The sequence below is a fragment of the Octopus sinensis genome, linkage group LG1 (assembly GCF_006345805.1).
Source record: "Octopus sinensis linkage group LG1, ASM634580v1, whole genome shotgun sequence".
Lineage (NCBI taxonomy): Eukaryota > Metazoa > Mollusca > Cephalopoda > Octopoda > Octopodidae > Octopus > Octopus sinensis.
In genome coordinates this window covers 211,289,721-211,304,793 of record NC_042997.1, presented here as the reverse complement: position 1 = coordinate 211,304,793, position 15,073 = coordinate 211,289,721, and the positions used below count along the sequence as shown (strand labels likewise).

Sequence of the window (15,073 nt, the reverse complement as noted above, 5' to 3'; positions counted from 1 at the left end):
AACTAAATAATACAGGTATTTAGTACAATGCTGTCACAGTTTTGCCACTCTGCTTCCTAAACATTGAAGTTTTGAAACCCATATTCTTGAATAATGTAAACAATTTTGCCTAAATTTACTTTGAAATTAGTATAAAACTGCCTGAGATTTATATGTGTATATAAATATCTGACACTGTTACTTCCCCAGAAGAATTTCTATGTCAATGGGGAAGTGACAATGATGACGGGAGTGGAGCAGGCATATTGTTAGCTGAGAAATGGATAGCAAAAAGGAATCCAAGTGGTCCGGGTATGGTGATAGGGTAATCAAGATGAGGCGAGCTGTAAACTAATTCAACAGTGACAGTTATCTTGGTATGTGCCCCACAGGTAAGGCTTTCAGAAATACTGAAGAGTTGTTTCTACAACACCTTTCTGCAGGCTACCTCAATGATATAAATTTAAATGATGCAGTTAGTGCGTCGATAGCCAGCTGCAGACAATGTTTTCCTGGGGTTAAATAACAGTAACATTAGTCCTAATCAGGACTGCCACTTTATGCTGGCAAATAAACTCTACTCTGATGTACTGTTGTTGCTTGTTTCTCATTCAGAGATTTAGAATTAATAGTTTTTCTGTTTATATATATATATATAATCGAAATTGATAAAAAAAAATCAATGGAAATTGTAGTTGTGATACCAGTGCTGGTGGCACATAAAAAACACCATCTGAACATGGCTGTTGCCAGCGCCGCTTCAACGTGCCGGTGGCACGTAAAAAGCACCTACCGATCGTGGCCATTGCCAGCCTCGCCTGGCACGTACAAAGTACCCACTACATTCTCAGAGTGGTTGGCGTTAGGAAGGGCATCCAGCTATAGAAACAGTGCCAGATCAGACTGGAGCTTGGTACAGCCTCCTGGCTTCCCAGACCCTGGTCGAACCATCCAACCCATGCCAGCATGGAAAACGGAAATTAAACGATGATGATGATGATGATGATATACATTGTACACATCATCATCATTTAGTGTCCAGCTTCCATGGGTTGGATGGTTCGACAGGAGCTGGTATGGCCAGCAGCCACACGAGGCTCCACTTCTGTTTTGGCATGGTTTCTACAGCTGGGATGCCTTTCCTAATGCCAACCACTCTGCATCGTGAAAATGTGTGGCCAAGCAGTGATTAGAATGTGGCACTCACAATCACCGGATCTTGGTTTCAATTCCTGGACTGGGCAGTGTATTGTGTTCTTGAGCAAAACACTTCATTTTGTCTTGCTTCAGTCCACTCATCTGTAACTGAGTAACACTGTGAGGGACTAGCATCCCATCCAGGGGAAATGTTTTGATTTCAGTCACATATAGTGGACACCTAATAACAAGCCCAAGAAGTCCTAGGTGTCAAGACAGTATCTACACATGTATATATGATATTGATACATAATTTTTGGCATTAGGAAGGGCATCCATCTGTAGAAACTTTGCCAGATCGGATTGGAGCCTGGTGCAGCCATCTGGCTCTCCAGAGCTCAGTCAAACTGTCCAACCCATGCCAGCATTGGAAAGAGGATATTAAACGATGACGGTGATGATGATGATGATGAATTGTATTACTGTATGTATATAGTTTAATGTTTCTATTATATTTCGGGAAAGCTTCCCCTTATCAAATCTATGACCAAAAAATAATCCAAGAGTTTAGAGAAACAAAATGTTATGATCAGCAGGCAGTTTTGAAAACTGTTTGATATTATTTGCAAAATTTGATTTGAATGGTGTGAAGAATGGCAGCTTGTCTAGTAATAATGGATCGTCCCATAATTAGTAATATGTCAATGTAATTATTTCTGATATGAATCTGTTATCATGAAATGTGTTTGCAGACGGATGATTTTAGATACCAGAGACATCCTCAGCTTGACAAACAACTCCGGATTGAATTAAGTAAAAAACTGGAAGAGGTCAACCATTTTCTACAACAACAACACGAACAATATGAAAAACTGATGACCGAGAAAGAGAACAGAATTTCTGCTGACAAGAACAAGTTACAGGTGAATCGATTTAGATTGATGTATATAAATAAGTATGTGGTGTATATTTTAATCTGTAAATTTGTGTTTATCTTTGTGTGTGAATAAATTAATAATTATGTTTTGAGCATTGACAGTGATCCATTAATTAATTTAAATTTAATTAAAAGTCAACTTACAGGTTGGCATTTACCTGATCTAACTTTTTATATCTGGCAGCTTCACTTTGTGGCTTTTACTTGCTGTTTATGTAATAAGTGCTATACGTATATACACACATGCATTTACACACACACATATATATACATATATACAGTGTCACCTTACTGGCACATGAAAAAAACATTCGAGTGAGGTCATTGCCAGTGCCACTGGACTGGCTCCTGTGCTGGTGGCACATAAAAAAACACCATTTGAGCGTGGCCGTTGCCAGTACCGCCTGATTGGCCCTTGCGCCAGTGGCACATAAAAGCATCCACTACACTCTCGGAGTGGTTGGCATTAGGAAGGGCATCCAGCTGTAGAAACTCTGCCAGATCAAGATTGGGGCTTGGTGCAGCCATCGGGTTCGCCAGTCCTCAATCAAATCGTCCAACCCATGCTAGCATGGAAAGCAGACATTAAATGATGATGATATATATATATATATGTGTGTGTGTGTATATATATATATATATATATATATGCATGAATTAAAATTCTCTTATATATTTTAATACCTTCTCTTCTCCATTTTTAACAAATTTATTGAGTTTTATGGGATTCCTTTCTGTAAATTCACAACACACCCTATACAAGTATTATCTTCATATCTGCAGACTTACGCCTGTAAGCTACCAGTAAAATATTAAGAATGTATATTAGAAATCTTTTTTGGGAAACCTCCAAATTAAAGGACGAATCTAATTCAACCTTTTTATACATATATATATATATAAGGTATAAGTTGGAGGTGTTAAGCCCTCTAAGGGACAGAAGTATCCAGAGGCACTCCTGGTAATTACTTCAGTAAGTATGGTCCTTGGTATAAGGTATACGGCAGCAGGTGATTTAAAAAGGTAAACCGTAGTTTAATGTATATATAGACGATCAGAAAATGGAGGAAAGACAACAAATAGAAGTTTGTCTTTGGTGGTAAAAAGCCATTATTTAATTAGTTAAGGAAGATGAAGGTAAGAGGGAGTTTACAGCTGTTACTGTGTACCATAGTTGAGGTAAATATGTATTTACCAACTTTGCAAATGGTAGACATCATCAGAACGAAGAAGGTTGCGATAGACAAAGACAAGAATAGAGCGAAAAATAGAAGAAGTCAGAAAAGAAAACGATCAATGAATCGAAAGTCTTACATTTTAGTTGTGTTCAAAGTTCATTAAATCCATTTTGATGCAGTTGAAGAATAGAGGATGGTGGAATGTGAAGTCTCGTAGTTAGTTATTAGCATGACTTCCATGTGTCTGCTTTTCCGATTTCTCCCTCTGTCTTTCGTGTTATTCTCCTCTTTGTCTGTCTCTGCCTTCTTCGTTCTGATGACGTCTACCATTTGCAACAAGGTAAATATTTACCTCAACTATGGTACTCCGAAACAGCTGTAAACTCACTCTTACCCTCACTTTGCTTAACTAATTAGATAATGGCTTTTTACCACCAAAGATACACTTCTGTTTGTTATTTTTCAGATCGCCTATGTTACTTTATATATATATATATATATATATATATATATATATATCTTAGAGAGTAAAAAGTTGGCAATATTACATATCTTAAAAATCACAATAGAGGTAAGTCCATATTATAATCAAAATTGTATTAATTAATAAATGAAGTACAGCTGTGACCATTAACATTTTTTTTAATGTTTTAAAAGTTCTTACGATCATTTCAAGAATAGGTTTCCTCTCAGAATGAAGTCTAAAGTTGATAAGCATTGTTGGGAAGAAGTCTGTCCACTCATCAGAGAAAAGGATGAATTTCAGTGAAGGAAATCGAACGAGGGAGTTGCCATTTGAAATTACTGGTATAAGTCTGTGTGGATGTAAATTTGAGAGAGAAATTTTGAAAAAGTAAACTAAATTTATGGTTAGAATGCGTGGTAAGAATCTGCAATTACTTTGTCATCATCATCATCATCATCATCATCATTTAGCGTCCGTTTTCCATGCTGGCATGGGTTGGACGGTTCAACTGGGGTCTGTGAAGCCAGAAGGCTGCACCAGACCCAGTCTGATCTGGCAGTGTTTCTACGGCTGGATGCCCTTCCTAACGCCAACCACTCCAAGAGTGTAGTGGGTGCTTTTTACGTGCCACCCGAGGCTGGCAACGGACGCGAGCGGATGGTGCTTTTACGTGCCACTGGCATGGGGGCCAGGCAAGGCTGGCAACGGACACGAACGGATGGTGCTATTACGTGCCACCGGCACGGGGACGTAGCTACAGAATTCCCATGATCCATTTCCTCCTGCTTGTGTAATCCATAAATGTAAGAGAATAAAAGCGATTAATTGTGGCTTTTTTATTTATCGAGACAAAACCAGGAGATATCATTATTAATCATATACTTCCTAACGATGCTTATCAACTTTAGATTTCATTCTGAGAGGTGGTATATTCATGAAACGATCATAAGGACTTTTAAAACATTAAAAAAAAAAGGAATTTTTAATGATCATAGCTGTACTTTATTTATTTATTCATTAATACAATTTTGCTTATATTATGGGATTATGTCAATTGTGATTTTTAAGATATAACTTTTCCAACTTTTTACTCTCTAATATATGATCGCTCTCATGGAATCTCTAAATATCTTTTTAAGGTTTTAGACATTTCTCATATCAGGGCACTTAATTGATATCCAGTGCACCTTGTTTTCAAAGGACATATACAACTGTATGTATATGTGTGTGTGTGTATATATATATATATATATATATATATATATGTGTGTGTGTGTGGAGGCGCAATGGCCTAGTGGTTAGGGCAGCGGACTCGCGGTCGTAGGATCGCGGTTTTGATTCTCAGACCGGGCGTTGTGAGTGTTTATTGAGCGAAAACACCTAAAGCTTTCTCCGGCAGGGGGTGGTGGTGATCCCTGCTGTACTCTTTCGCCACAACTTTCTCTCATTCTTTCTTCTGTTGGCCTGCTCGCTTAGCCAGCGGGGTGGTGTCATTCGAAGGCTAAAACAATGCAAAGCGCATTGTGACCAGCGATGTGTAGCAACATCTGATAGCCTGGTCGGTCTCGGTGATATATATATATATATATATATATATATATATGGTGTTTGGAAGGGCATCCAGCTGTAGAAACCTTGCCAGGTCATATTGGAGCCAGGTGCAGCTGCTGGCTTGCCAGTCCTCAATCAAACCGTCCAACCCATCCCAGCATGGAAAACAGACATTAAACGATGCCAACAGTTCAGCGAAAGAGGCTGATAGAATGAGTACCAGGATTTAAAAAAGAAACCAACAAAAAATAAGTCCTGGGGCTGATTGGCTCAACTAAGAATCTTTGAGGCAGTGCTCCAGCATGGCTGTAATTGAATGACTGAAACAAGGAAGATATAATTACATGCACACACACACACACACACACACACACACACGCATGCATCTCTATAACCCAAAGTTTAAAAACCAGATGAGCACAGATCCTCAATATTAAAAAATATCAAACATATATTAAACAAATATTCCTTCCTGCTGTGGGCACAATTTTGAGGGGAGGGGCTAAGTCGATTCCATCATCCCCAGGGCTCAGCTGGAATGGATTTGAAAGACCCTGAAATGCAAAGTCAACTTCAAAAAATTTGAATGTTAAGAAGGACAAAATGCTACAACGTATCTTGTCCAGTGAACAGTTCTGGCAGGCTTGTATATGGAACAAAAGCCCAAATAAGTAAATGAGCGGAAATAGAACCAGTGAGTGGTTTTATTAATTAACCCTTTCATGACCAACCCGGCTGAAACTGACTCTGTAGTACAATTTACTTGTTTTCATAAATTTTGAATTAAAATCTTCCACCAAACCTTAGTCACAATTTATGTTCCTAACACTAGCTGAATGATAACTAAGTTATTTTACTAAATTCTTTGTTATATATAAAAGTAATTGAAAGAAACCCAGAGCATCTCAACATAAATATGGTAACAAAAGGGTTAAAATATATAATAGAGTAACAATTCTTAACCCTTTTGATACCAACCTGGCTGAAACCACCTCTGGCTCTGTAGTACAAATGTCTTGTTTTCATAAGTTCTGAATTAAAATCTTCCACCAAACCTTAGTCGCAATTTATGTTCCTAACACTAGCTGAATAATAACTAAGTTATTTTACTAAATTCTTTGTTATATTTAAAGTAATTGAAAGAAACCCAGAGCATCTCAAAATAAATGCAGTAACGAAAGGGTTAATAAGGCATTAAAACAATGACTCTCCCCAGACACAACAAAATATTAAGATATTATATTCTTATATGAAATGGTTCTGCAAAAATGGTTCAGTGCCAACTGCTGGAGTTGTCAGCACCATTGGACATTATTCCTCATAAATTAATGATTTATTTCAGAGTGAATTGCATCAGATGCGACTCAACTATGAGAATGCTTTATCTACGAAAAGTCTGCAAGAGCAAGAAGCATTACATTTCCGAGAACTCTACTTGAAAGAATTAAGCCGTTACCAAGGTGCTCAACCGATCTTTTATGGCGGATATGATCCACTCTGGAGGTTTGCTTCGTTAAACTATAGGATCCCGTAAGTCAAAGATTTTTTGTTCTACTCACTAACACACACACACACATCAGGTGAAGTGGGAGATGGCCTGGTCACCCCTTTAGTTAATTGCATCATCCATGAGGGACTCATACTCAACAACTGGTGTAGCAATATTATATATTTCTTTACTACTCACAAGGGGCCAAACACAGAGGGGACAAACAAGGACAGACAAGGGGATTAAGTCGATTACATTGACCCAGTGCAAAACTGGTACTTTATTTATCGACCCCGAGAGGATGAAAGGCAAAGTCGACCTCGGTGGAATTTGAACTCAGAACGTAACGACAGACGAAATACCGCTAAGCATTTCGCCTGGCGTGCTAATGGTTCTGCCAGCTCGCCGCAATATTATAATGAACTCAGTGCTGCAAGTAAAGTACTCAATACACTCAGTTAAGTGGTTGGTGTTCGGAAGAGCATCCAGCTGTGGAAACCATGCCAAAGATGACATTGGTGTCTAATGCAGTGTTCCAGCTGGCCAGTTCCCTGTCAATCCATCCATGCCAGCATGGAAAATGGGTGTTAATGATGTTGCTACAAAGGTAAAAGTGATACCTGAGACAGACATAATTACACAGGTATCAAATTGCTAGAGCAAGGGATGAAAGTTACAGAAAGGGTTGGGTCAATGCTCAATTAATTAGGAGTTAATTAGGAATTAATTAGCTGAGATAAGGCATAGTTTGGTTTTGTACCTGAAAGAAGCACTTCTGATGCTATCTTGCTGGTGAGGCAACTACAGGTGAAAAACATGGTCAAAGATAAACGTCTGCATTTGGTCTTTGTTGACATGGAGAAAGCCTTTGGCAGGGTCCCCTGATCCCTTATCTGGTGGGCAATACAGAAACTAGGAGTAGGAGTGGTTGGCATGAGCTGTACAAGCCTTATACATGGATACTGTCATTAAGGTGATGGCTGACAATAAGTATAGTGATGAATTCAGGGTACAATAAATCACAAGGGCCGACATTTGGTGAAGTGGGGCTGTTCTTGGCTGAACCTGTATTTGGCCATGGTCAGCTATATGTTGCATTCTCAAAGGGTCGCAAAAAAGTTACCAACATTGACAAACAGACACTGAAAAGAAGAGGGAGAACTTATATGAAGAACATAATCTGCCAAGAAGTATTGGATTGAAAGATGTACGCAAATTGAAATGTGTATTGGTTCTGACCCATCGCCTTGGCTTGAAAGTTACCAACAATCTGGTTTTCAGAGTATGCCATGTTGCATTCAGTTTTTACCCCCGTGAAATTGTGACCCCTATGTTTAACATATAGAATAATTTTTTTTTACTATAAAAGTTTTGTGTTTTAGATATGAAATTGTGGCCATGCAAATTTTAAAATGTAATTTTTTCTGTTTATGGGGAAAATGGAAAAGTAAGAGTAAATATTTATTTTATGATTGCTGTGTATTAAATCTAGAGACCTGTGCATAAATTGTATATAAACTGTATATATAAACTGTATATATAAACTGTATATATAAACTGTATATATAAACTGTATATAAAGTGCATTAAGTAATCATTGGACTCCAATTTCCTTCACTTTTCACTGAATAACAGACGGGAGACTATCTTCTGATACAGACACTACACAGGCTCTGCTTTCAGATTTTCTGGATAAAGTTTTCAGGAATAACTCAATAGGTTTACTATTAATCCCGTCAAATATTCATGGGTCCTACTAGTAAAAGTTAACTGTACATAGAATCAAGCCACAGAAGTGTAGGAGACAAACACATTGGCCATGTAAATAGTTGAAGGGGTTGAAAAGGGGATTTAACCAATGAAGGGTTTCGGGCACTGTGTCATCAACACAATCTTTTCCCCCAAAATAAATGGGGTCAACATTTATCACGGAAACCATTTATGTTTAGGCAAGGGTTTATGATTTCTTTGATGAGTCTGCCTGTCCCCTGCTGCAGGAGAATCTTTTAGGTGCCAAGCAAACACTAGAGGTATATAACATTGATTAATTGTAGTTACACACTCACACACACACACACACACACACACTCACACATTCACTTTGTTGTATCCATCTTCTCATGAAAAAAATAACCTAAAATGTTGTAATTGAAAGAACTGCAAGAATTAATTAGTCCTCTGAATATGTTAACATCTTCATTAATAGTTAACGAGGTTATGTCTATTACGAATACAAGCTAATGTATTCTTTGTTTTGTGTGATTTGTGTACGTCCACCTTGTTTATTTCAGGGAGAAGTCTCCCCTTGATCTCAACAGTTCCATTCTGAATTCTTCATCAAAGTTTCACGCAAGAAATGCCAGTATGAATTCTACCCCAAGTGAAGTGGGTCAAGTGAACCAGGAATACAACGATGTCTATGGCAAACTCAAAGAAGAGATGCATCGAAGCATTAAAAGACATCTGGAAGCCCGTAAGAATTTATTTCGACAATGTTCCTCTTTTCACTGCCCATCCCTCCATAAACTGACGTTCACCATCGACCGTGTGTCCCCACTTCTCAATTCACTGCATTTCCTTCTATCCTCATCTCGACCCTCTCCTCTCATGCCTTTCATATGCTGTCGAGCCATTCTTCATTCTCTGTCCCTTTTCTCTCGTTATCAATCTTCTTGTTGTTCCTTGCAGATATGCCTCCCACCTTCCCCAACACCTCATCTCCACCATCTTTTCCCCTTTCCCTACTGGGCCAACAAGATCCCTCCTCCTCCTCTGCACCAACACACCTGTTTCTGTGTCTCTGTCACACTTCAATCTGTCAACATCTGATTTAGAAGAGAATTAATTATATTAATTAATGTTTGCAATTAATTACAGAAAAACATTGTTTAACGTCTGTTTTTTTCCTGCTGGCATGGGTTGGACAGCTTGGCATGGAGCTAGCCAACAGGGGCCGGCTGTCCAGACTCCATCTGTCTGTTGAGGCATGGTTTCTATGGCTGGATGCCTTTCCTAACACCAGCCTCTTCACAGAGTACATAGCACCAGCTTGGGTGCGTTAATGCAGCACTGGTGGCACAGGTGCCGTTGAAGTGGCACCGGCACCTGAAAGAACAAGCCTGTGTGTGTGGAAGATGGTGATTTCACTTAACTTGGCCCATTTTATGAAGTAGAACAAATCACCACATCTCCCAACCCCTTGTCATTTCCTCAGTGAGGCCCAGCGTCCAAAGATCCTTTCTCACCACCTCATCCCATGTCTTCCTGGGTCTACTCCTACCACAATTTCCCTCTACAATTACAGCTCAGCACTTCTTTACCCAACTGTCCTCACCCATACACATCACATAGCCAGACCAGCGCAGTCTTCTCTCTTGCACCACAACATCCGATGCCTCTTCTACCCAGTTTTCCTCTTAAACCATTTACACCCTGTCATACACGCACACTGGCATCACCCACCCAGCAGAGCATCCTGGCTTCATTCCTTTCAAGTCTTCGCAAGTTCCCTGTAGTCCTCTTTGCAAGTCCTCTGTAGTCAGTGAGACATGTAGCATAGCTACATGTATCACTGCCACATAGCATAGCTGTATGTACACAGGCATTATATAATCTGCCTCTCACCCTGGGGGAGAGGCTCTTAGTTACGAACAAAGGTAGAAGCTCTCTGAATTTAGCCCAGCCCGTTTTTATCCTTGCAATTACACCTTCAGAACTCCCTTCCCCACCGTTAAGTTGGTCTCCTAGGTAACAGAGGCTATCTACTACATCTAATGACCCCCCCCCTCTGAGCATTTGGGAGAGTCTGCGCATTTTTAGTGCCCATTCTATCCACACGTTTGCCACACACAAAGACTCTCTGTTAATCTTCCTAACATTCTGACATTTGAATAAATTATGAAAATTAGTAGTTCAAAGGCTTTTTCTATGTTTATTATAATTACAGTAATTACATTAATTAGAGCAAAATGTCTCATTGCAGCTCCTTTTGATGAACAACTGTCATGTGACCCCACATATATGAAAATGTCGCCATTGACTGTACTGCAAGGTGAGTGCTACCATTTCATATTCTTATAGCACTGACATGGCATCCTCATCACCATCACCCTCCTCCTCTCATTCCCCCCTTGCCACCATCATTTCCATCCACCTCCTCATCATCTCCATTTGCCTTTATCATCATCCTCATCATCATCATTGTCTTTGTTCCCATCCCTCTCCCCATCCCCTCGTCAACTGCTCTAAAATAGAGGCAAGGAAAATGGATTTGGCATTGGAGAAGAGAGACTGCTGAAGAGCGGTTGGGATTATAATGCGTATGGAGGATGTTGGATGAGGAAATGGCAGAGCATTCCAGTCGAAGGAATTTTTGGAAGAATAAGATGGACAGCCACTCGGAATAAATGGATGTTAATACACACACACACACACATTTGCAAGTCTGTAAAATGTAAAAGAAATTTTCGAAAGTCGTCTGTGTTGTTTTATGGACAGTTTGTTGTCCTGTGTCGTGGTTCAATGAGTGAGGATATGGTGCCAGTAAGGCGACCTCCCCCATGATACACCATTTTAGATGGTTAGTGTCCACCTCACGTCGGGGGTCACCACTTTAGTTGAATGGGTTGTATTCCATCTAATCTGACTCTACTCAGAAGGCTGTTGTGTGGTTCGGTAGGAACCTGGTAAACAATATATAAACCACAAGGTGGTAACTTTAAATACGTTTATTGTGGTCACACGTGTATATATATATATATATATATATAAAGTTAATCCAAACAAGAAAGCACAAAAAAAACACAACAACGTGAGGACGTGGAACAAATATAGTATTATTGGATGCTCAGGAAAGAAGGAAAGAAGGAGGGTTTAACGTTTCGAGTGGAGCTCTTCGTCGGAAACATAGGAGAAGGAAAGAAGGTACACACGAGCTGAATGGTTGACGTACATTTGTTCATGTGTGTACATGCATCTGCGTGGGTTGTATGTTAGCTGTTAACCCTGGTGAGAAGATCACAAACAGCGATGTACTAGAACCAGTGCAGTGTGTTGGTGCTGTGTAGATGTTGGTGAGAGACGAAGATGGAGGTCGCCGCAATGTGGTCAGTGGTTAGACCTTAGACAGTCTGGAACTAAATGACGTTGAGACTAGGAGTAGGTGGGCTTTTAAAGCTGTCGAGTAGGCTCAAATGCTTGTTTGGAACAGACTGTCTCACATGACTTATTTGAAGGCTGCGATTGGTTGGATTGCATATCGGTGCGCGATAGAGTAAGAGACAAATTGCACCAATATCAACCAATCAGAGAGGTAGACACAACGAGGTCCAAAAGAGACCAAAGGTTAGCTGCTACCTGCTACGTTCGTAAGTCTGTTATATAATAGAGAGAGGAAGTTCACTAGAGTTTGCTACAAAACATTCAACAAAGAACGGATAGGCAATAGAAACTGAAATTGATGAGGAAACGGATCACGGGATATTTAACTAATCTAATAACTCCTGACATTACTTTATGAAAATAGAAATCTAACAAATGTGGCGATAACTTTTGGATCCAAGTGTCACAACAATAGAGGGACTGAAAGACCTGAACCTTTGGTCTCCTGCACAGATATTGGCGGCACCAAACACTCCAATGAGTTCACAACTGTACCAGCCACATCTCCAAGTCTTTTTAGGACTTCACGCTTGCTGCCAATGCCACTTTGAATCTCATTTCCAAGAGAAGAATGTGACACCTGTATGATGTCATCATCATCATCATCATCATTTAACGTTCGTTGTCCATGCTGGCATGGGTTGAATGGTTTGAGCAGGGCTGGTAAGTTGGAAGACTCCAGTCTGGTTTGGCATGATTTCTACAGCTGGATGCCCTTCCTAATGCCAACCACTCCGAGAGTGCTTTTACGTGCCACCAGCATAAGTGCCATTTGCGTGACATCAGTATCTGCCACGACTGTGATTTTGCTCAGCTTGATGGGTCTTCTTCTCAAGCACGACAAAAACCCAAAACAAAAGACTTTTGTTAGCCGCTCTCCAGCCATCTATTTAAAACTGTATACAGCTATGGTATGACCACACTTGGAATTCGCATCATCAGTTTGGAACCCCTATCTTGCTCAGAACATTGACCTCCTGGAATCTGTCCAGAGACGTGCAACCAAACGCATACCCTCCATCAGACACCCACCATATTCTGAGCGCTTTGTTTCCCTGGGCATGGATTCACTGAAGCTCCGGTGTCTGGCGACGGACTTGGTAAACACCCACAAAGTTATCAACCACCTCACCAACAACAACACTGAACACCTTTTTGATCTCCATGTGTCTAACACACGTGGACATGCCTACAAAGTCAGAAAACAACACAGCTCCCATGACTTTCGGAAACATTTTTTCACGCTCAGAGTTGCTGAAGCATGGAATAAACTGCCTGCATCAGTTGTTGACTGCCATGACACTGCATCCTTTAAGGCCCTCATGCTTTCCGAAATCCGCCGAAACTACACCTGATTATACATACACTTTAGATGAGTTGTAGTGCACCTGAGCACTGTACACAATGTTTTATTATTATTTAAAATGTGTTGTGTTAATAAAACTAGTAAACAGCAAAGGAAAAATAGTAAATAAGAAGTGAGAGGGTGGGTTGGAGGATAGGAAAATATTAAAGAATCTGTATAATATAAAATAATCAATCGTAGAATCGAAGACTTTGAGATTGTAGGAAGTTGTATAAAATACGATGGGGAGATAGCAAAAGGGGAGACTATCGGAGTACAATAACTGGACGCATTTGCTTATCTCCCTTTATGTTCTGAGTAGATATTTTTGACGACATTGATTTTGGTCAATCATTCATCTGAGATCAATAAATTGAAGTTAAAAATCAATGGGTAGCTGTGGCTATGCTGGAGCAACATCCAACAAGTTGATGATGTTGCCTCAGCGTAGCCATGGTTCAATGGTTGAAACCACTTGTTTTCTGTTTTTATTGGACTAAAGTGGATTTACTGTGGATTAATGATTTATTGTAGATTAATCTTTTTTTTTTGTTTTTATTTTTGCAGGTTCTGCCGTAAAACCTTTGGGCCTGATTGAGTTAAACAACGCCTTGTCTCAGTCGAAAGCAGACTATTTAACCTTGATGAAACACAAATATTGTTTATGAAATCATGTTTTATCCAGTCTCGTTGCTGTGGTTACCGATTCCACAGACGTTTCACATCACCCCTGTTATAATTTCACAAGGTTTCGCTTGTTTATCACCATTTCCTCATTTGAATTTCTTCAACTAAAATCTAAGGCTAACAACAGCAAGAACAACAACAATCATCCTCCCAAATGACGTTTTGTTAGAATTAATTCCTTGAAGTTCTACCAACGTCACACATCGACAGAACGCTCTGTTAATGAGAAAACATATATATATATATATGTGTATATATATATATATATATATATATAAATAAACTACACGCACAGACATGAAATAATATAGCTGCAATAAAACATAATCGATTTTTTAAATATTTTAGATAATTTATTTAGATTTAGGCCGATGCCAGCGCCGCCTTGGCTGGCTCCCGTGCCGGTGGCACGTTAAAAGCACCAACCGATCGTGGCCGCTGCCAGACTCCCCTGGCACCTGTGCAGGTGGCGCGTAAAAAGCACCCACTATACTCGCGGAGTGGTTGGCATTAGGAAGGGCATCCAGCTGTAGAAACACTGCCAGAGCAGACTGGAGCCTGGTGCAGCCCCTGGCTTCCCAGGCCCCGGTCGAACCGTCCAACCCATGCTAGCATGGAAAGTGGACGTTAAACGATGATGATGACGATTTAGCTTCAAATGCAATCTTGATCGTTGTGGGTGGGCGTGTGGGAGGGGGTCTGTCATTACTTTTAACAAGAAAAATTAGGCTTTTTGTCTATCTTTAAAACAGAATCATATTCCCTCAGAAGGGATTTAGAATACCATAAAAATATTCCTGTTTTTTAAAATTAAATATTAGATTCTCTAACTTAAACTTTTCCTTCTACAATCGGATTCTGTTCCATTAAGCTAAAGCAAAACCGTCAAATGAGGCTGACAGGACTATCGCGGTTACCTCCCTTCGTTCACTCTCTCAACCGCTTGACTTGTTTGAGCTTTGAAAAGTTTGTCTGTCAATCAATTTTTAGTTATGTCCAGATGCTAAAATTAAATTTTCCATTTTTCTCAACACTAAATTCTTGACTTTTCATGAAAGTTTGATCTGATGGTTCAATTTCTGTAAGTGGCAGAGAAGTTTTATATTGTAACGTTGCTATCAAAGACAGATGACAGCGCCAAGTA

General features: G+C 39.7%; 1 protein-coding gene across 7 annotated transcripts in view; it reads left to right on the top strand.

The window, feature by feature from the left end:
- LOC115215218 (ankyrin repeat domain-containing protein 26-like) overlaps nt 1-14,187 on the top strand; it is a 138,229-nt gene extending 124,042 nt beyond the window's left edge. For 6 of the 7 annotated variants that reach the window (XM_036509166.1, XM_029784474.2, XM_029784465.2 and 3 more), the window contains 5 exons: nt 1,869-2,039; nt 6,591-6,778; nt 9,029-9,210; nt 10,720-10,788; nt 13,810-13,948. In XM_036509166.1, coding sequence (XP_036365059.1) covers nt 1,869-2,039; nt 6,591-6,778; nt 9,029-9,210; nt 10,720-10,788; nt 13,810-13,910 — 711 coding nt within the window. In that variant the 3' untranslated portion in view covers nt 13,911-13,948. Of the gene's footprint in view, nt 1-1,868; nt 2,040-6,590; nt 6,779-9,028; nt 9,211-10,719; nt 10,789-13,809 lie in introns of all 7 variants that reach the window. The other variant, XM_036509151.1, reaches the window with a different exon arrangement.
- The last annotated feature ends 886 nt before the right edge of the window (nt 14,188-15,073 follow it).